Source organism: Varanus komodoensis, unplaced genomic scaffold, assembly GCF_004798865.1.
Source record: "Varanus komodoensis strain SLA01 unplaced genomic scaffold, ASM479886v1 scaffold83, whole genome shotgun sequence".
Taxonomy (NCBI): Eukaryota; Metazoa; Chordata; class Lepidosauria; order Squamata; family Varanidae; genus Varanus; species Varanus komodoensis.
Genome location: NW_025336520.1, coordinates 1610521 through 1630632, shown reverse-complemented (window position 1 = coordinate 1630632; position 20112 = coordinate 1610521). Strand labels below are relative to the sequence as shown.

Here is a 20112-nt window from a genome sequence, read left to right as displayed (position 1 = left end):
GTGGCAGAATGGTGGGAGACGGTGGCGTGTGCCCCACGGTGGCTTCTGCAGTGTGTGCTGGGGCTGGCCTTCAGCACTGATTTCCACCTGAGAATCTGCTTTCTCCTTGCCTGGGCCAGCTACTCTGTCTTTCTCACAGTTCCAGCTCATTTCCCCCAAGCAGCAAAAAATTTTGTTATGCAACAATAACAGAGAAAGTCAGAGGGATTCTTTAACATTCAGAAATTTTAAAGGCGCTTCAAAACAAGTTAAGGACCGCTGACAATAAAGCGTTCTCCACTGGGCGCATCTGGGAAGCAGATGGTACGCATCCTATTCCCTTGTCAGGTTCCGATTCTTTTTCCCTCAATTGTTTTTAAGCCATTTCAGTTTCTGAATGTTAGAAGTTTCGCATTGCGCTTTACCGCGCCGTGAAGCACTGGGCTGCGTAGGAACGTTGGGGCAGCTCAGTGACTGGTTTGTGGCAGTTCTTGCTTGCCACAGGGGCTGGGGGCAGAGCGGCCATGGAGATGCCCCTCAGCTGGATCGAAAGCAGCACCCCCTCACCTGGCACGGCACCCCAGATCCCGGAGACCCAACAGAGTCAGTGCAGCCGTAAAGAGACTCCCGCGAATTTCCCAGGCCCTCTTTTAAAGCCATCCAAGCCAGTGGCCTGCTCTTGAAACAGCGAGTTCCACCCACTCATTATCCACTGCATGAAGAAGGGCATCATTCACAGGGCCTCTTCGGGATCTCCTGCCAGACGGTTCCGCTCAGCGGACACTGACCGCAGTGTCTTAAAGCCTCAGCAGCTGGGCAAAGCGTGGCACGTCCCCCAGATCAGAAGCCAAGAGGTTTCGTGTGCAGGCAGCAGTGTCACCTGCGTGAGCGCCAGTCTGGCTGCTGCTCAGACGCTCCCAGACGTGCGTTGTGTGCGGCAAGTCCTGCCCGCGCAAGGGTGGGGCTCGGAGTGAATCGGCAGGAGCCGGGCCGTAAGATCTGGAGTGGGAACGGAGCCATACTTCCAGCCTGCCTCCATCTTCTCCTCTGGGGGAAGGCCAGCGGTGGAGGTGGAGCTCTTGGCCATTGCAGTTGGCTCACAACTGTCCCCCGTGCACAGGAAAGGTCTAATTTAGTTCAGAACGAAAAGCGCTCCTTTACATCGGGATGCCTCGGATCTCACCCCAGGCCCTGCCCCAGACTCAGCCCTGCAGCCCGTCTGCTCACGCACGAGGTCTTCCACCCTTGTTTGGCTTCCGTTGTGTTGAGCAGGTGTTGTGCTCGTGTGCCTGAGGGGCTCGAGAACGGGCCCTCCCCTCCCGCCCGGCACGGCCCAGCTCCGTGGCCAGAGCCTTGTCGCCAGGACTGGAGGGATGGCACACGGGGCTCTTCCCCAGCGGCTTCCAGCCCGGACAACGCCTGCTCTTCCCCCTTGTGCCGCCCCGTCCCGAAGGCTGGTGACCCGTGGCACGCATCCCCGGAAAGTCCACCTCCAGCACAAGGCCAGGCCTGCTCGCTTGCGTTAAGTTTCCAGTGCCTTATTCTGTCACCCCTTTTTCATCTCTGTTACGTCTTCTCTTTTTCTGGGGTGTGTGTACGTCTTTTCTTTCCATCTGTGTTCCAACCATGGGAAAATGGCAGGCGCTCCGCCACCACGTAAGTGCTTCCGAATTCTTTCTCCCCCAGAGTACTCTCACCCTAACATCGGACGTAGACCTAGTCCTTAACTTAGCCTCTCTCTCTCTGTTTGGTTTTCTTCTGACTCTCCTTCTCCCTGTCCTTAGAAACCACGTAGCCAGTCGGACTGTTGCATCTCTTAATAACACCGACGCTAGCGTAGCCGTTCCGTTTTCCAGTTAACACTGCTGTTTGTAGAACTCCGTCGACGGGCTGATGCCCCCCTATCCCCCCCCAGAGCATGGCAGCGTGGTCTGTATCTGCATGCAATTCACTTGCAATGTGGTTGGGGGAGGCGACATTCGGTCCCCAGGCTTCCCTGCGCCCCGAGGGTCTTGCGCTAGCTCAGCACCGCCATGCTCCCGAGTGATAAACGAAGAGGAAGAAGAGGAGGCGGCACCCTCAGCAGAGCCTTGGTAGGCATGATTAGCCCGGGAGGGGGGCGGATGGCGCGTGTCACCACCCCGTTTGAGAGTTACAGGTGTGTTGGACCCAGCAAAACAAGAATTTCTAGCAGAGGTCACGCCCATGGTACGGTGGAGGCCGGGCCTTCTGAAATCTCCCCTCCCATTTGGTTTTGCAGAAACCTTGCCATGAACAGCGCTTCAGAATGCAGTTTCCTGTGAGCTGCTCTGCTCTGAGAGACATTGGCGGAGGGACCTCCCTTCCGGCCTCTAAATTCAAAATCTAAAGCCATAGAGAGAGCTTGTTTCGAAGCTCAGTTCATTCTGGCGCAAGATCAGAGAGGTGAACATTGCGAGGATTATGGGAGCGCGAATCTGACCGTACCAGCTGAGGTTGATGGGACGTGGGCCATGCCAGACCCATTCCTCACCCCAAATTTCGTTTCTTTTCCCAATACCAAAACTACTGCAGCAAACCAGTAGCCATTCCATAACTGTTCTTGCCAAATTTTGAAGTCCTGTGCAAACAGCCAGAAGAAAACAATATTGCAGCCCATCTCCGGGAGTTCTCTTTCAGAGAAGAAGCCCTTCCAGGGCTAATTGGAATGCTACTTTTAGCTTCCTGCAGGGAAAAGCGGAAGAAACTGGCTTATCCCGTCCCCCTGCCTGCGTGTTGTCAGGCAGGGATCTTTCTTGCCCTGCCTGGAAACATCTGGATCAAACCTGTGACTTGTTGTGTGCAAAGGCAGCATCAAGGCCAGGAGGTGCAGCCCTGCCCTGAGCCGGTTTGGCCGAGACTCTCCACGGTTTCAAGCGGGGGCCCTTAGTCTTTCTCATCTCTGCGTGCAAAGCACTGAGCCAGGGACCTTCTCTGTGCAAAGCATCTGCTCCACCAAGGGTTGCGGCTGCATCGTTGCCGAAGTGAGCACGAGCCTCGTGCAAAAGCGACGGTAAAGTCTGGGGTGTTGGCAGGACTGCCAGCAGACATCCTGCTGGCCTGCCGTGTCCCCAGGAAATGGCCAAAGGAAGGGCAGGCGCCCGTGCTCTTCCTGGTTCAGCCGGGGTCTCTCTGAAAACACAAGATCGCCCCTGTGCAGATGCCTGCCCCTCGCCAGCGCAGTCCATTATCTGAGCGCAAGTTCAGGTGGGCAGCAGTGGCTGGGCAAGCGTGGCTTACAACGGCCCTGCAAGGTAGGGCACTGCTAATGGGACTCCCTTCTTTGTTTAACTTGCATGCCGCCTTTCTGCCAAAAGCTGGGGCTCAGGGTAGCTAATGCTAAAACACCAATGAAAAGCAAACTCTTAAGTAAAACTTAGCATAATTTATATCCGTTTATCCGTAAAGACCCCTTGTGACTAAAGGGGTCACAATCAAAGAAGCACCACCCAATTGTACCCCCTCCCTTCAGAAACAGAGCAGTTCAGAGGCCTTTGCTTGCCAGCCAGCAGCTGGGCCATCACAGAGGGGCCGGACGTGGGGTTTGGATTCCCGGTCAAGAACCCTCCCTCGTAAAACACGGGTTCCTCTGCCAGAAGCCCCCTTCCAGCTCAGTGTCAACACGCGGCTGCAGCTCGGGGCCTTATGCCCCATTGGCTTGGAGGGCTTCCAAGAGGAACAGTAACGTTTTTGAGACTGGACGAACTATGGCTTTTCCCACCGAGAGGGTCTGTGTTGGAAAGTGCCTGAACACCTTCACACACGGGGTCTGTGCCGCTCACCTCGGTGGCAGGTGGGGCTGCTTCTGCCCCGTCGCACGACAGTGCCTGTTTCTCTGTTGCTCTGTGAGCAGCTGTCCGATCCCAGGGGGTGGGGACACGAAAGGGACCTCTGTGTCCAGAAATGAACTCGGAGCTTCGGAAGAGAGGAAGTGGCCCTCCTAGGACTTCCAGAAGGCTGGGGAGCCCTTCGGGCAGGGCACGCGTGCAGATCTGCAGAGGTGCTAAGGTTACACAAGGGACAGCAGAGAGTGTGTCCGCTCTCTCTCTTGCTGAGAGCCATTGGGTGGACTTTGTCGGAGCGCAGCTCGTGAGCACAGTGCATGGACTCCCTTTCAGAGGGGCATTAAGAGCATGGGATGGATGCTCTGCTGGACGGCACCAAAAGGTCTGTGTACATCTGTTGCGGAGGCAACTTCATGTGGCCAGCTTGTTCCTGGAGGTGCAAAGCATAGCTGTGAATTACCCCCTCGTGCGGAAGATTAGAAGGGAGAATGGCTCGGCCCCCCGGTTCGCACGCGCATGGTGCTGGTCCTTCTGGCACCCAAGCGGCTCCCCGGCACAGCCACGTCTGCAAATTCTGGGCCCGGGGCAGCTTGCATGAAGACCTTGCAGCCGGGAGTCGCAAGCCAGCCCTGCTAGGGTTGGGAGTGGAGATCTGTAATTCAGAGGGGCTTCAGGAAGGGGTGTGAGGTGCCGAGAATGAGGCCGTTTTGTGGAATAGTGAGGCTGCCGGTTGCAAGTGTTTTGACTTTGGCATAACCCCCCCGCCTTAACAAAAATTCTGCTGTCAAAACAGTGCCAGCTGGAGGCTGTGAAGCAATCTGCCTCATTAGGACGCTGCTGATTGCAGTTCAGAGAGTGCGCGGGGAAGGAAGGAATGGCGGAGAAAAGGTGCCAGGAAAGATTCCTTTGCTCACTCGTGATTGAGCTGATAACCTTTTGCGTTTAATTGCTGGAATGAGGCGTCTTAAATTTTGCTGGGAATTAAAAGAGAGGGTGAGAGAAAGGAGATAGATCCCTTCGCTGGAAGGGCCCCAAAATAGAAGTGCTCTGCTTTGAGGTTAGTTGCTGCTCAGATGCTCCGTTCCTTCCTGATGGAGGGAAAGAAATTGTGGCAGGTTTGGAGGCACCTTGAGTCACTCACGTGGACCACCCTGGGTCCGCTCACGTGGACCATCAGCTGCGATAAATACGATGCCTTTCCGTCCTTGCATGTTATTTTTCCTAATGGTTCTCCAGTGGGCTCTGTGCATTTTCTCAGTAACCCTTTCGACAACCCTGTGAAATGATGCGATCTCATGTTACCAGCAGAGGGGAAAATGGGGGCTGCGCAAGAGCCCCCCGCCCTTGGTGGCTTCTCGGGAGCCTTCTGATCCATTCAAACATGCTTGGACCGGGGGGCTCCCTCCGTGCCCCTCGCCCATTCCTCTGCCCAGCTGTGGCAAATCCACACGATGGTTCTCCTGAGGAATGTGCTCTTCGGCTTCCCAGGAGTCAGGAGAGCCCACCTGGAGATCACAGGGCCCAGCAGAGATGCCCAGAGGGGTGGGACTCCCTGGACCGAGCGCCTCTGCCCCCAGCCTCTCCGTGCACACCTGAGCTTCTGCAGCCGGGAGAGGGACTGACGCGCTCCGCAGACCTGCTCACCTCGTGTAACTTGGCTTGGAGAAGCTTGAGGGTGCACCAGCGGGAAAGGAACCTGGCGAACTCCTCCTTCCTGTTTGGGTGGGATTGTTTTGGTGCTCTTTTCTCATGGCAAGCCTGGGCCGGTAGTGCGGCCTCCCCTGGGCTTCCAGCCCCACGAACATGGTGCTCCCGGCTTTTCTCAGAGGCAACCGAGGTCCCCATTTGCCTTCAGAGATCCACTTCTGCTCACTGTGGAGACCCAGTGGAGGGTGCTCTGTTGACCTGATGCACGTACTGGATTTATGCCCTGGCTTTTTTCTTAGAAAAATTCACAGCGGCGTACATGGTTCTCTTGTCCTGCTCTCAGTCTTATCCCCACAACAGCAGCCCTGTGAGATGGTTGGGCTGAGAGTCTGGGACTGGCCCAGCGTCACCCAGCTGGCTCCATGGCCAAGCGGGACTCGAACCCGGGTCGCCCGAGTCCCAGCCCCACGCTCTTAACCACTGCTCCGTGCTGGCCCTCAGCACATGTCCATCCATCCCCCCATATATTGGATTGATTGCATGTTCTCCTTCCTCCCGTCCATCAAGGAGCTACAAGCTGCACCCAGTTCCCCTCTTCAGTCCCTCCCCCGTCATTCACTCAGCAAATCTAGCACTCTAACCAAAGCTTCCTCATCCTTGTGCCCTGTTGGACTGCAACTGGGAATGATGGGAGTTGTAGCCCAAGCCTCTGGAGCACACTAGCTTCAGAAGGGCCTCCCTGCCGTGCTGGGCCTGTTTCATGAGTCCGGGGTACAAGTCCTTTTGAGACCCGTGCGCCGCCTCCTCCAGTTCTGCCCCGCCCCTTTCCGGCTTTTATTTTACTCCAAAACGCATCTTCAAACCAGGCTCCATTTTATGTGTGCTATCCATCCTCCGTGTTTCCATAGCAACCCAGCATCCTCCTGAATCGGGAGGCACAGAGGCAGCCCGTGAGCTGTGGGGAGGCGTCTCCCCCACCCTTCCCTCTGTGCACAGCGGCCCTGCCTTCTCGCCTGCCCTCGCCGGCCGTCCTGCCCATCCCGACTCACGCCTTGCGGGACTGCGCGTGGCCGGGCCCCTTTGTGCGGCGCTTCAGGAGGGGCCCCGGGCGCCACCTGGCATGGAGGGATCTGAGCGAGGGACCGCGCGGCTTTCCTTCCCATCCCTTCCCTGCTCCCAGTGCAAAGTTTTGCCAAGCATGTTCTTAACAACAGAGGGAAAACCTGGATTCCGTTGGCCTTTGCAGCCGCCCTCCAGGATATTGCATGCGTCACATCTTTCCAGTCAGGGAGCTGATAAGCTAATCAAGCTAACCCTGAGCAGAGTCTTTTGAAGAGCCTTGGAGAAGCCCAGCAAGATCTGGGACCCTCGGGGACCTTCTCTGAGCCCCCTAAGGCACCCAGAGCAGAAACCTGAACTGGGTGCCAGGAAATGCATTTTTACTTTATTTTTGGTGACCTTGATTACAGCGGGATCCATTTGCCAGTGAGTCCAAATTTCCCGTCCTTCTAATACTGAAAGTTCGGCATGCTGAGGGAAGCAACGGGCCCTGCACAGGCACCGACGTGCCCCCGACCACCTTTTGTGGCGCCCAACAAGACGCTGCGGTTCGATAGCGGGAGGCCCCGATGGTGGTTACGCCTGCTGTGTCCGTGCGGGTGCCCCTGGGAGTACCCATAGCCATCATTCAGCACTGGAATGGCCAGTGGCCATGTCCCCTGGGAATGATAGGCCTTGTAGGACAGCGCCACAAGAGGGTGCCAAGCAAAGGCGTCCGGCTCGCGGTCATTTAGCTGCTTCAGGCAAATGAACTGACTGCCAGGGCCTTGAAAAGACGGGTGTGGGGAATGCCCTCGCGAAAACACATCCCTGCTCAAGTCTCCCGGGTGGCGAGGCTTTTTGTTCCCCTAACGACAGTCCTGAGAGGTACATGACGGACTGCATAATGATTCTCAGCTTGCTGGGGGCTCTCGTTAGCGTGGGATCCTCCCGTGTGGCTTTGTGCATGCAGTGGGGCGCTTGCCGTCAGTGTAAACATCCTGGAATTAGAACATTCGACCTGCATGGAGTTCATTTCTTACTGGCCAGGAGGGGGTGAGCCGTCCTGTTCTGTCACCCGAGCTCTCTGTCAACCTGCGTATCTCCGTGTGACACGCTGTCTTATCTGCTAGAGAGCAGAATTAGCAAGAGCAGTCTCCTTCGGCATGCCGCACACTGAATTCCAATTTCGCCACAGCTTTTGAAGCTGGTAACATACTCTGCCTCTCTTGCCTTGCATTTTCCCAGTGAGGCTCAGGTTTATGCCTCTTGGAAAGACAGGTGTGTCCTTCTGCTTGGATAGCAGAGGAAAGGAACGGAGCTGGAAGGAGGTGGTCCTTCCTTGGCACAGAGCCCCTGGATTCCCCGGCACAGAAGCCTAAGGATCAAGTCCGGTTCACAGCCCCAAACCTGGACTCCATCAGTCCTTTCTGAGCAAAGACTGGCACAGTTTGGTTGACTTGACTTATTTCAAGAGGCATTTTCTGCATTTCATAGGGGCTGGGAGTGTCTTACAACCCCATTTGGTGTTAGCATCACTAATTAAAGCAATACATTAAAACCTTAGGAATACAGCACCCCTCCATAGGAACCCCACACCCCAATATTCCCATTTTTCCAAAATGCATGCTAGAATAAAATGGATTTAAGATATTCTCAAGCATGGAGGTTTGGAATGAGGAACTCTCTGACCATGGTGGGGAGAAGGGTAATTCATAACTTGGGGGTCTGGGGTAGAGTGATAAAATCAAAAGAAATAAACCTTAAAGCAGTGTGCATGTGGAAAGGAAGGCAATAAAGCAGCATTTTGAACTGGCCTATCAGCCAAATTCCAGGACTGCTTTCCAAGTGAAACCAGGGAGAACGTTTTAGGTGCGGAGTCTTCCTCTCCGCACTTCCTCTGCATCAGCCCAGAGCTATGTTGAGCGAGTGCCAATGCCGTCCTTGCCAACTCCGGCAGGAGAACCCCTCCTGGCGCCCCAAACCGCACGCCCTGGCTGGCCTGGCGAGGTGCAGCGCCCCCAGCATGGCCCCAGGCAGCAGGCTCAACATTCTGGCTACCTGGATGCTCGCTCTGGCATCGAGTCCCGGTTTCAGCCCCAGCTGGAGACATCTTGACCCCTCCGATCCAAGACCAAGATGCCCAAACACTTGTGACCACCACCCCCCCCCCCCCCCCCCCGTGCAACACGGGGTCGCCAAAGCCGTACCCAGGCTCAGCCACTGGGCACAGGAGGACTAGTCTGAGCCAGCTTATAAATTATAAGAGACAGAGAGGGAGGGAGGGAGGGAAGTGAAGGCCTTTTACAGGGAAGGACGGAAGACAGACAGACAGACAGACAGACAGACAAGTGGGGCCTTTTACAAGGTAATTCTCGTGGGCTGCCCACATCCTGAGTCAGTGTGATTTTCCCCTTCATTCTAGCACAGTTATTATGGAGAAGGAAGAGGTGGTGGATTATGCGGGCAGATAATGCCGGATCCCCATGAGTGCGCACGGCGTATCCTCTCGAGTAGTCGCACGCAGCATCTTACTGAGAGGATGCATCAGCAGCTCCTCCACCTTCCATTTCCCTTAGGCCGCTCAAATGCAGCGATTGCATTACAAAAGCGGCGTTAACGTGAAGCGTTGATGGGATTGGTGTCCCTCCTGAGCGTCCTCCTCCCGCCTCTCCAACCGTCTTCTCTTCCGATTGCCTGCACAGTGTAAATCTGGATCAGGCGAGGGGCACCGGCAAGGGGGGATGGACATCTGTGGGGCACAGAGACGGTGAGGGAGAGGACTGGGGAGAAATAACCCGAGGCCTGAACGCTCCTCAGGCTGCCACCCACCCTGCAGCAGTTCCCCGCTGCCCAAAGCGTGTTTCTGGGTGGATTTTAGGCTGCCCCTTTCTGTGCTTCACCAGCTCTGGCAGGAGACCTCCTCCTGGCGCCAGGAGGTAAGTCTCTCCCCGTCCCTGGCTCCACGCAGTTCCCAAAATGGTGGAATCCCAGGAAAGGGCAGGAATGGGGGGGCATTGTCCCCGTCCTAGTCTGATTTGGATCGCTCTTGGGGGAGCCGAGTCACACCGCGACCCTGCCTCCCCCGTGTGGTTAAAGGGAAGGCGGTCGGCGCCACCAGCTCCATCCTCCTGGCTCCTCGCAGGAGTAATGCATGAAGGGGGAGTTGGCCCAGGCAGCTTTGGAGGGAGGCGTGAGGCCTGTTCGGGCAGGCTCCCGATCCCACTGCACGTGGTGCAGCTGGTGGCATCACCGTCCTCTCCCTTTCTTTCCCAAGTGGGGAAGGGAGGTCAGCTGGGTCTGCCAGGATGGCGGGCCAAAGCTGAGCCTTCAAGGCAGGGGCACGCGAGGCATCGGCCCACCTCGGTTTTCCTTATCTCACTGCAGGCCTGTGTGGCCGGGTGTCCCTTGCAGGGGCAGGGAAGGAGGATTGATCCCCTGCTGCGCGCGAGACCAAAATCCCCCTCTTCACACTGCTATAATCTTTTGGAGAAGCAGCTACATTTGTCCCATGGCCAGCTCGCCCCGTGAGAGAATCCCACTCCCCGAGGCATGCCCCTCGTCGTGTAAGGAAGAGCTCGACTCGGTTCTAACCATTAAGGCAACCTCTAGTCTGGCCCTGTGAAGCAGTCGTCTTGCTGGCCTTCCTCCCTGCAGTCGCCCGTGGGTGGTGGAGTCCTCCACCCTCCAACCACTGCCAGCCCATGATCTAAATCAATGACTATCCAAGGAATGCTGGGCTGCGTTCTTGGCTGCACAACCAGTTGCTAAGTCAACTGGGAGGGACCTGCTGGAACCTGCCAAGCTCCTGAAAGCCCGTTGATACCGCTGTTCCTGCAGACTTGCTCCCAGATTAAGTCGACTGCTTCCCTTGGTCCCTGGTCAGTGCATGGTAGAAACCGGCGCTGCATGGAAGCAAAGCACGCGGATTTCTAGGCTGCCTGACTGGACTTACTCTTCCCATGTAGCTGGACAACAAGCACTGCATGTTTTCCTCTCTTGCTTTCAGGGTGATGCGGGGATCTGCTCTTGCGTTGGGTTTGCTTTCCCGGCCTCTCCTTCGGGAGAGGAGCGTTCATCCAAAGCAGACGCCCGTCCGCTTGCAAAGATCCCGGGGGCCATTGCTGTTCTTTCCGCAGGTCCACCTGGGTGGATAAACTCTTTCCACATAACTTGCCTTCCCCCACACCCCCTTTTTTGCTTCGCTCTCTGTTGCAGATGACATCAGGGTCTCGATTTCTAGGATGCAGGATTGTCTCCATGTTTTTGCTCCCCTTCTCCTGACTCAGTTAATATGCAATTCCCACAGCTCTGCCTAACCAACTGAATTTCTTGCCGTAGTAACTTGGTGCTTTTCATTGTTTAATAATATTCTTGTGTTTGCAGGCTTTTATTTATTTAATTTTTTATTTCTTACTGTCTCCCCTGGTGTTTCAGTAGGATGGCTAATTTAATTTTGTATAGACTTTGATTTAATCTGTGAATGTTGTTGATTCCTTTGCCCATTGTTTACATCAGTTTTTTAATTTTTTTTGTATTTTCCATGTGACCTCCTCCACTTTCCTTTCAACCAAATCATGTGCGTGCGCATCATGTGACTTTGTCATGTGGCTTGCATGGTGCTGACGATGTCGTCCACGCTGGTGAACAGAAGGTAAAAATTACACAGCAACAACAAAATACAACTTTGTTCTGATTGGTCAACAAGTTCTTCATGGGACCAAAAAAATAAACCAAAAAACCAACCTTGAAAATACATACACTTTCTATACAGGAACCTCTAAATTCGCATCACTCAAAATTTTCCTTCTATAACCTTTTGTTATTTTTAGAGCTTTGTTCAACACATTCTGTCTGCATGCCAAACCAACTAAAGTCCATCGTGTTGTCCCTTTACTGGGCTAGGAAAATAGTACAGCTCTTCAAGCAAACAGGGCTGAATCGTTTGCTTCCGTTAATGTCACCGGCCTCATTTGCCTGTTACATTATAAGTTTATAATAACATGACTTCCATGTACACCAAAATGGAACATGTGAATGTTGGCAAACACAGATGTCATCCCGACGTGCTTCAGGATGAGTTGCAGATCTTTTTGGTGTGGGCACCCGATTCCCAGGCCACTGGATGGCTCTCTTAGGAGCAGGGTTAGAATTCTGGATTCTCCGCTGAAGGTGACTTTGCCTAACCTAAAGTCCACTGGGCAACCAGGAGAAGCCATGGGAATGGAGATCGAATTGTGCTTCGCAGGGGGCCCTCTGCTGGGTCACCTTTGGAAGAGCACCCGGAGGTTTTGTGCTGAGACAGCGTTCCCGCTAGTCTGTGGAACGTCAACATCCCAGCTTGATGTTCTACAGACTAGAGCTCGATACTCTTCTCTGCCCATGGTTCAGTTCTCACAGCCTCATTTCCTTGCCAGTGCCAGCGAGCAATCAGAGGAATGGGCACAGTGATGCCATCGAGCGCACTGAGATGATAAAGCAGGGAGGGGGTAATGCGGGGGCGTCCAGTCTGAGCAGAGGCTCATACGGAGCGCTATCCCTTGTGCTGTCTCCAGATCCAAGATCGCGTTGCGCTTGATCCCTTTTCCTTAATTTGAAAGCCAGGCTATAGAACTCATTTGTTGGTAATGACTTATAAATATATTCCCTCTTTCGGAAGAAACCGGAAGGCAGCTGTGAGTGACACAATCATTTATGCAACGGAAGTAGCACCACAATGATAGGAATTTGCCGGCTGCCTCTTGACACAAAATGATTTGCAAACTGGAAGACTTCTAGACCCGCATTGAAGTCGTAATACTTACCACAGTTGAGCAAACAATTGACTGGTGAAGGGGAAGAAGCATATTTGCTTTCCAGGGTAAAGCTGGTGGCAGCCACGATGGGACGGCTTTCCCAGAGCAGCTAGTGCGGTCGCACGTTAACACTCTGTGCTCACCGTTCCATAGAGGGGGACCGCTCCTGCGTTTCTGCTTCCGGGAGGAATCGTTGGTTTGGAAAACCCTCCAAGCCATTCAGCATGCCCCCCCCCCCGCCCCCGCATTTGAACTCCACGTCTTGGATGGTTTCTGCCATTGGTTAAAGGAAGCACGGAAGCAGGAGCTTGCCAGGAAAACTAACCGTAGTAACCTCTCGGCCATTGCCGCATGCATGGAGACAAGCATCCAGCCATTCTGCTCTCCTCCTCCAGATGTTTGGGCGACATCCACGTAGAACTAACCCTCAGCTGTCTGGAGTTTGCACAGCCTTTTGTTCTTTTTCCCCAGCCATCTCATTTCTTTGTGCATCGTTTTAACCCTCTGCCCTTGCCTTTCACCTTTCTCTCTCTCTACCTCATGTCTCTATCCACTCGTGATGGGCACCAGTTATGGTCTGAAACTATGGCAAATATTTTGTCATGACATAATTTTGCATCTGTTTTACACAGTGGCTGAAGTTGGTTGGGAAAGGAGAGGTGCTTGAATGATTCGCTGTATTTTCTCGGACTTCTCTGATTAGGGATGCGAACTTGCCCAGTTTTGCACATTCGAACCACTGTGTAGACCAAAACTCTGTTATCATTTGAAATATGCACTTCTCCAAAGGATTTTCCCAATTTAAAAATACATACAAATGTGGGTATATGAGGGAGGACATTGGTCAGAAATGGAGTACTGTAGGACAATTGCATGCAAATAAAATGTATTAGATAAATATATTTATGAAGAGAGAGATACATGAATATGATTTTTTTCATGCAAACATCAAAGAAAAATTGTGAAATTTGGGAGAAAGCAACCTTTGGGAGAAGGCTGCAAAAATCCTCCAAGTTCAAAACAAACCAAATTTAAGATGGAAGAAATGAGAAACAGCAAGAAGCTGGTTTAAACCTGGTTATTGGTGAATAACTTTGTGTTTATTTAGTGGATGATTCTTCCATTTGCTCTTGCTGACGTGGAAGGCTTTTTCTGTTCTTTAAAAGGACACAATTCTTTTATCACTTCTTATGCCACTCTTTCTCCAAAGATCTTAGGGTGAAGTGCGTGGTCCACGTCACACTCCGACAGGTTGTGTATCCTGGCAATAGCCTTGAAAGTAGGTTAGGCTAAGAAATAATGCGTATCCAAAGAGGGGATGTGAAGAGCACAGAACATTGCTGGACCACACCGTAAACGGTCTGGCTTTTAACACTCGTGCAGGAGCTCGTGGAAACGGGAAGCCTCGCTTGCCCTTTCTGGCAAAGCAGCCACTACAAACGGGGGGCCCGGAGTTACTCTGCTGCATGTCGTATGTGCTGCGCTTCTCGTACTTGGCCTCCTGTCCCGTTTCATATAAATAAGGACAATGCGCCCGTGCCAGATCGCACAGCACATGCGGCTGTGTTTTTACGTCACCCTTGAGCCTCTGCTTATTTTTTTATCCTCAGGAGACGGAAGAGGCACCTTCTATGTCTATGCATTTATTTATTGGAACTGTTATTTATATATCCCAAAGCAGCTAACTAAACTACTAAAATGCAATGCAACTAAAATGCAGTCAATCAATTTAAATGCCATAAAACTAGAGCAGAATCAAATAGCCATGTTTTGATCCCAGTGGCAGACAGCAAATTCACAGTAAACTTAAAAGTTAAATTATGGAAAATATGCCTTAAGCCACTTCTAAAACAAAGGAATTCATGAAAAGCTTTCTGATTTTTTTTTTTTAAATTAAAGCTATTTTGCCAGTGGGAACATGGGTAGAAACAGGTAGCTTGGTTGTAGACTGTCCTGGGTTTTATAGGTGAGAACCAGCACTTTAGATCATGCCTGGAAATGATTGGAGCACTAGAGCAAATAAAAAGAGAAATAGAATAATTTCTTAAGAATGCTCCAGAAAGTCCTCTGCTGCAGCAGAATTGTGTGATCACTGTCAAACTGTGTTTTGTTTTAACCCTGCATTTCTCTGTCAGTAGCAAAATCTGCCCAGACTCACCAAACTGCAGCTAGAGATGCGTTTCCTGTACAAGTTCTCTTTTTCCCATGTCTTAATGCTCATAATACAGAGTTAAAAGTGACTGTGAACCTCCGCAGAGCACAAACCTTCTCTCCAGCGAAGCTCGCATGGAAAGAAGCATTTTCCAATGAGCTTTCTGATCATGATTGGCAAAATTTCAGGGGAGAAGTGTTACCGAGTGATAGCGCACATGCTTTGCATTAAGAATGCCCCAAATTCCTAGAGTTTCCTTCTCAGGCTGGGAAGACTTTTCTGTATCTTGAAGCCTGGAGAGCGGCAGTCGGTCAGTACAGACCAAAGCGGGCACAGTAGCCTTGGGGCCTGGCGTGCATAAGGCTGCGCCTTCCGTTCCTATAAATTTGCGGGCAACGGAAGGAACCCTAAGGCTCCGGGTAAACGCGGTACCATTTGCCGCGCCGGTTGCCACCTTGGTTTCCCAGGTGCTACCCTGGTTAGGTTTCACATGCATGTCCTGAGCATGATTTCCTTGTAAACCTTTTCATAGCAAACCTCTATCTCTTCAGCGAGTGACACTTGAAAATGGGGCTGACTAGTTCATCCTGGCAGAACACGCGTGCCAAGACTGGGCCAAACTTTCAGACCATCTGAAGTTTCTTTTTCATTTTGGGAGGAGTAGGGGGACATTCGGGCCTAGCCTCCTTACTAACGTATTAAACAGATGGGCTTTTTTCTTTCTCTTTCTTTCGTACTAATCCACATGAGTCTGCATATTGAGATAATCACCATTTTTCTTTTTACAGTTTGAAGCAGTGCCATGATTTCTGGCTAAGCGGAGCACATCGGGTTAAAAATATCCTGGTTGCCAAGGACACCCAGTGATGATGTCCAAATATTTCCTGATATGGGCCCATCCTGGCATGCATCCTCTAGTGAAGACATGCTTCTAGTTTTTGCACTGTTTGATACTACCAGCACTAGCTGTGTCGAGAGGGAGGTTGTGTCCAGTGACCATAAAGCCCGAACAGAATTAAATAACAGTTCTGAAGTGGATCTGTGTAAATACAAAACACATGCATGTAATGTGAAGCTATCTTAGACCATTTCTTGGCACAACCTTGCATGTATTTACACAGAAGTAAGCTCAGTGAAGTGTACTCCTTGGTATGTGTGCATCGGGTTAAAGTTGTAGGGGTGCTGCAGCGGTCCTTTTCAAGCCAGTTCAATGTTCAGAGACGAAGGGGTGTTGGCAAAGGGGCTTGCAGGTGGCCAGCTAGAACAGCCTTGTCCAGCCCTCCAGCGCACACCCGAAGCAGGTTTGTGCACTGACCTACTGCAGTGTGTATGTGGCTGTTTGCAGCCGCTTTACTGAAATGGAGGTTTCGGCACTGTTTCTGGATGCTCCCAACATGAGCGTCTTCTCCTTTGGTCAAAAGGTGCTGGCAGGACACAGGCTTCTGAGATCTCAGTCAGGCAGAGACAAAAATTCTAGCAAAATGTGTCTGCTTTGAAGAACTTAGGAACTTGAACTTTTGAGGGAATGCCTGGCATCAACTCTGCAGATTTGCAAATTTACTCTTTCTAATCCTGAAAAGGCTCCAAACGTGTGACAGACGTCTTTGCGTGATACAAATCGTGTCCCATTTATCTCCTTTCTCCCCAGCTTCCTCTGGACTCCCTTCCCACTGCTCCATCTTCAACACCTCCCCCTCCAGGGCTCTTCAGTAAACCAGACCCTTAAGCTGACTAAACTCCATCACTGCCCATCTTCAAATTATTTCCCTATATGGAAAGCACTGGGGGGGGGGTGAGGGGGCAGAAGGGCACTGAGTGGAACACGGGTGTGGAAGGGATGTTCTGGTGGTTCTTAAGGCAGACAGCATCATGGAAAGGACAGTGCCCCCTACAGGCCTGGGGGGATGATTGCAGGCTTCTCAAACCCTTTCAGGTGTATGGTAAGAGCAAATGCAAGGCAAATTTTGTCACTGTTCTACCCCAGGGGTGCCATATAGGTTAGCGCTTAAGTGCGCCAAGTTCTGTATTTTTAACCCAGTTTGCATGCTGTGAGGTTTAATGTTCTTTGCAGGCACGCCAAGGCTGAAAAAAAGCCACGCTCAAGCTCCTCCGCAGTGTGATAATTCTCTTCTTAAGTGAGGGTAGTGCTCATTCTTTATAGTGTCTGTCAAGCCGGAGTTCCTGGATTAAATGCCTGTGGAGTCTTGAGAGAGTGACTGGGGAGGGACCAAAGCTTCAGGGGGAAGTGTAGGCATTGCAAGTGGAAAGCCCTGGGCTGAGTTCCCAGCAGTTCTGGCCGGGAGCCGCCCTGCGGAGTCGGTGCCCTGGATGCGCTCGCCCTGAAATGGCCACGACGCCTTGGTGCGTCAGAGTCACGTGGGCACTGCGTCCTCCCCATGCCTAGCCGGCACCAAGAGAGGCCTGGATGCCAGTGCCGCGGCCCGTCCGGTGGGCAGCCTGTATTTTTTTCTCTGTGCTGCGAGTGGGGGCAACCCTTGCATGGGGGCCTCCAGGGCCGGCCCCCCGGGGGCATCCCTGAGCAGCAGATTGCAGGGAAGCCGCCCCAGCAGCAACGGCTGGAGGAAGACAGCCGGGGAGCTAAGTGTGCGGCGTGTGTGCGGTGCTGCCCCTCGGAGCTGCTCGATCGACTCCCGCACTGTGAACACGCCGGGCGCCCGGCTCGCCAGGGCTGGGCTCAACCAACTCTTGCCCCAGCCCAGCAGGGCTCTTCGTGGAACGGAACGGCGGTGGGATAATTCGCTGGCGCACTATCAGAAGGTGCGCAAAGGGCCATGGCGGTTCTGTCGCAAAGGCTTTTGGGAAGTGCCGAAGCCTCTCTGAGGGCTGAGGCGTTTGCGGAGAGCCAAGGCGGAGATTGCAAAGCCAGAAGTCAAAAACTGGATGCAGCTCTTCTCTAGGTACCACTGCGGCCTCACCTGGAAACCTTGATCTCTCTCCCACATCAAGGGGGGACTTGCATCTTGGATCATTCCACAGCCTGGGAATTTTGAGCTGTATCCCTCATGGCTCACTCCGTGGAACTTGCGCACACCACTGTGTAGGTTCCCAGTTTTTTGCCTGACGCAAGATAAGGTCAGCGAGCCTGAGGAAATCTCCGAACGACGCTCGCTCTGGAATCTTTCACGCCTCCTCGCCTAAAGTCTGTCCGACCAGCTTTGCTGTCGTTGCATTGAGCAATTCCGTTGCAGCCGGCAATCAGTGAAGAAGTTTTCAAAGTGAAAAGGGACTTGGAACCTAGACTACCTGGGAACTGCTATAAAAAGTACCTTCTGGTGCAGAGCAAGCTCCAATTGACAGAAGCGGTGCTGGAAGTTCCCAGCTTTCTGTGTGATTCGCAATGTGGCCATCGCGCCCTCCTCTGGAGAGCAGGCTCTTGAAGTGCAGTTCTGGGTTTCAGTCATGATCTACTGCTGCGGGGCCTCTCGGACCCTTTCCGTGGGATTTGTCTTGCAGCAAATGTGGCAACAGACATAGGAAGAGCTCTGCAGGAGCAGTGCCAGCACCGGTCTAATCCAGCATCCAGCTTCCCTTCGGCTGAGGAGCCGCCTTCAGAAAAGCCAAAAGGGGGATGAAAGAACCTGCTCTCAGTCAGAGGTCCACTCGCTTTGAGTTACAGGGGCCCTGTTTAGTCACTGCGGTCAGCAGCCCTTGAGGCGCCATTTATTCCCCATGAATTTTTATACCATCTGAATATTCATATGTTTAATCAGCCCATCTGGAGGGGATCATAGAGATGGAAAGGGCCAGAGGGTCCAATCCCCTGCTCGGTGCTGGACTCCCAGTTAAACCATCCCTCTCAGAGGGCTCTCCAGTTGCATCTTGAATGCCTCCAGTGTGAGAGAGACCACCAACTCCCAAGGTCATTGGCTCCATTGTCAGGATTTCTTTCCTGCTGTCTAGCCAGAACCTGGCTTCCTGGATCTTGAGCCTGTCATTCCATGTCCTGCCTCTGGGATGATGGAGAAGAGATCCTGGCCTTCCTCTTTGTGACAGCCTTTCAAGTACTTGAAGAGTGTTATGACATCTCCCCTCAGTCTTCTCAAGGCTAAGAAAGTCCAGTTTTCTCAGTCTTTCCTCACAGGGCTTTGCCTCCTGTCCCCAGGTCATCCTTGCTGCCCTCCTCTGAACCCCTTCCAGCTTGTCTGCATCTTTTTAAAATTTGGTCCCAGAACTGGACTCAGGACCAAGACGAGGGCTACCCAGTGCTGAGTAACGGGAGACCAGTACTTCACATTTCTGGGAAGTGATATTTCTATTAATGCAGCCCAAAATAGCATTTGCCCTTCTTGCAACCACATCGCGTTGTTGACTCATCTTCAGCTGTGATCCACACCAATCCCAAGATCCTTCTCACTTGCAGTATTGTTGAGCCAAGTGTTCCCCATCTTGTAACAATGCATTGGGTTTCTTTTTCCCAGGTGCAGGACTTGGCATCTGATCTGATTGATTTTGTTTTTCTGTTGTTTTCAGCCCAGCACTCCAACCTATCAAGAACACCTTGAATCTTCTTTCTGTCTTCCAGGGTATTAGCTATCCCACCAAATTTTGTGTTACCTGCAAATTTGATAAACATTCCCTCTTCATCCAAGTCATTAATCGGAATCTCGAAGAGCACTGGGCCCAGGACTGAACCCTGTGGCACCCCACTTGCGACCTCTCCTCAGCTTGAGAAGGAGCCACTGCTGAGCACTCTCGGAGTCCAGTGTTGCAGCCCATTGTGGATCCACCTGATGGTTGCACCATCCGGCCCACTGTTTGCTAGATCAGGATGCCGCGGGGCACCTTGCCAGAGGCCTTGCGAAAGTCTAGGTAGAGAATGTCCACAGTATTCCCACCATCTCCTTGGGAGGCCACCCAGTCGAACATTGAGCTCAGATTAGTCTGCCAGGATTTGTTCTTGAGAAACCCACGTCGGCTTCCAGAAATCACTGCACTGTTTTCCAGGTGTTTGTAGACTGACTGCTTTATACTCTGCTCCAGAATTTTCCCAGGGACTGATGTCTGTCTGACCGCTCTGTAGTTCCCAGGCTCTTCTTTTTTTCCTTACTTGGACAGCAGTCGCTTTTCCTCAGTCATCCAGCACTCCCCCCGTCCTCCATGAGTTCTTGAAGATCTAGAAGGCAGTTTTTCTGAGAGTTCTTCCGCCAGTTCTTTGTGACCCTAGGATGGAGTTTATCAGACCCTGGAAATTTGAACTCATACAACCCAATTAGATGATATTGACCATTTGTCTGTTGATCTTGAGTTGCCATCCTGTTCCGTCATCTTCTTCTCCTCCTCCTTCAGGAAGCTCATAGATCTCCTTTTGGGAGAAGGCCGAGCCAAAGTAGGAACTGAGCACTTCTGCCTTTTCTCCGTCATTTGCTACCATTTTGCCATATTCATTGAGTAACTGAACCCGTTTCTTTCTTCTGTCTTTTACGTTGCGCATATCTGAAGAAGGCCTTTTTGTTCCTCTCGGCATCCCTCGGTGCATCCCTAGCTTTAGCCTTCCTGACGCCAGCCCTGCAATTCCGGGCTACCTGCCTGTATTGGTCCCTTGCAACCTGGCCTTCCCTCCACTCCCCATGCATGTTCTTTTTTGTTTTCGGATCATCTCCACGCTTTTTGCGAAGCCACAAGGGCTTCCTCTGTTGTCTTCTGCCCCCTTTCCTTGTTGGAATTGTTTGCAGTTGTG

The 20112-nt window shown here is 52.4% G+C and overlaps 1 protein-coding gene across 11 annotated transcripts in view; it reads left to right on the top strand.

Moving 5' to 3' along the window:
* The window catches only part of NCAM1 (neural cell adhesion molecule 1), a 172443-nt gene that overhangs the window by 130912 nt on the left and 21419 nt on the right, over positions 1–20112 (top strand). For 3 of the 11 annotated variants that reach the window (XM_044456272.1, XM_044456274.1, XM_044456268.1), the window contains 2 exons: positions 1621–1635; positions 11119–11121. The exons of 6 other annotated variants lie outside the window; for them this stretch is intronic. In XM_044456272.1, coding sequence (XP_044312207.1) covers positions 1621–1635; positions 11119–11121 — 18 coding nt within the window. The remainder of the gene's footprint in view (positions 1–1620; positions 1636–11118; positions 11122–20112) is intronic. 2 more of the 11 variants (XM_044456270.1, XM_044456269.1) reach the window with 2 other exon arrangements.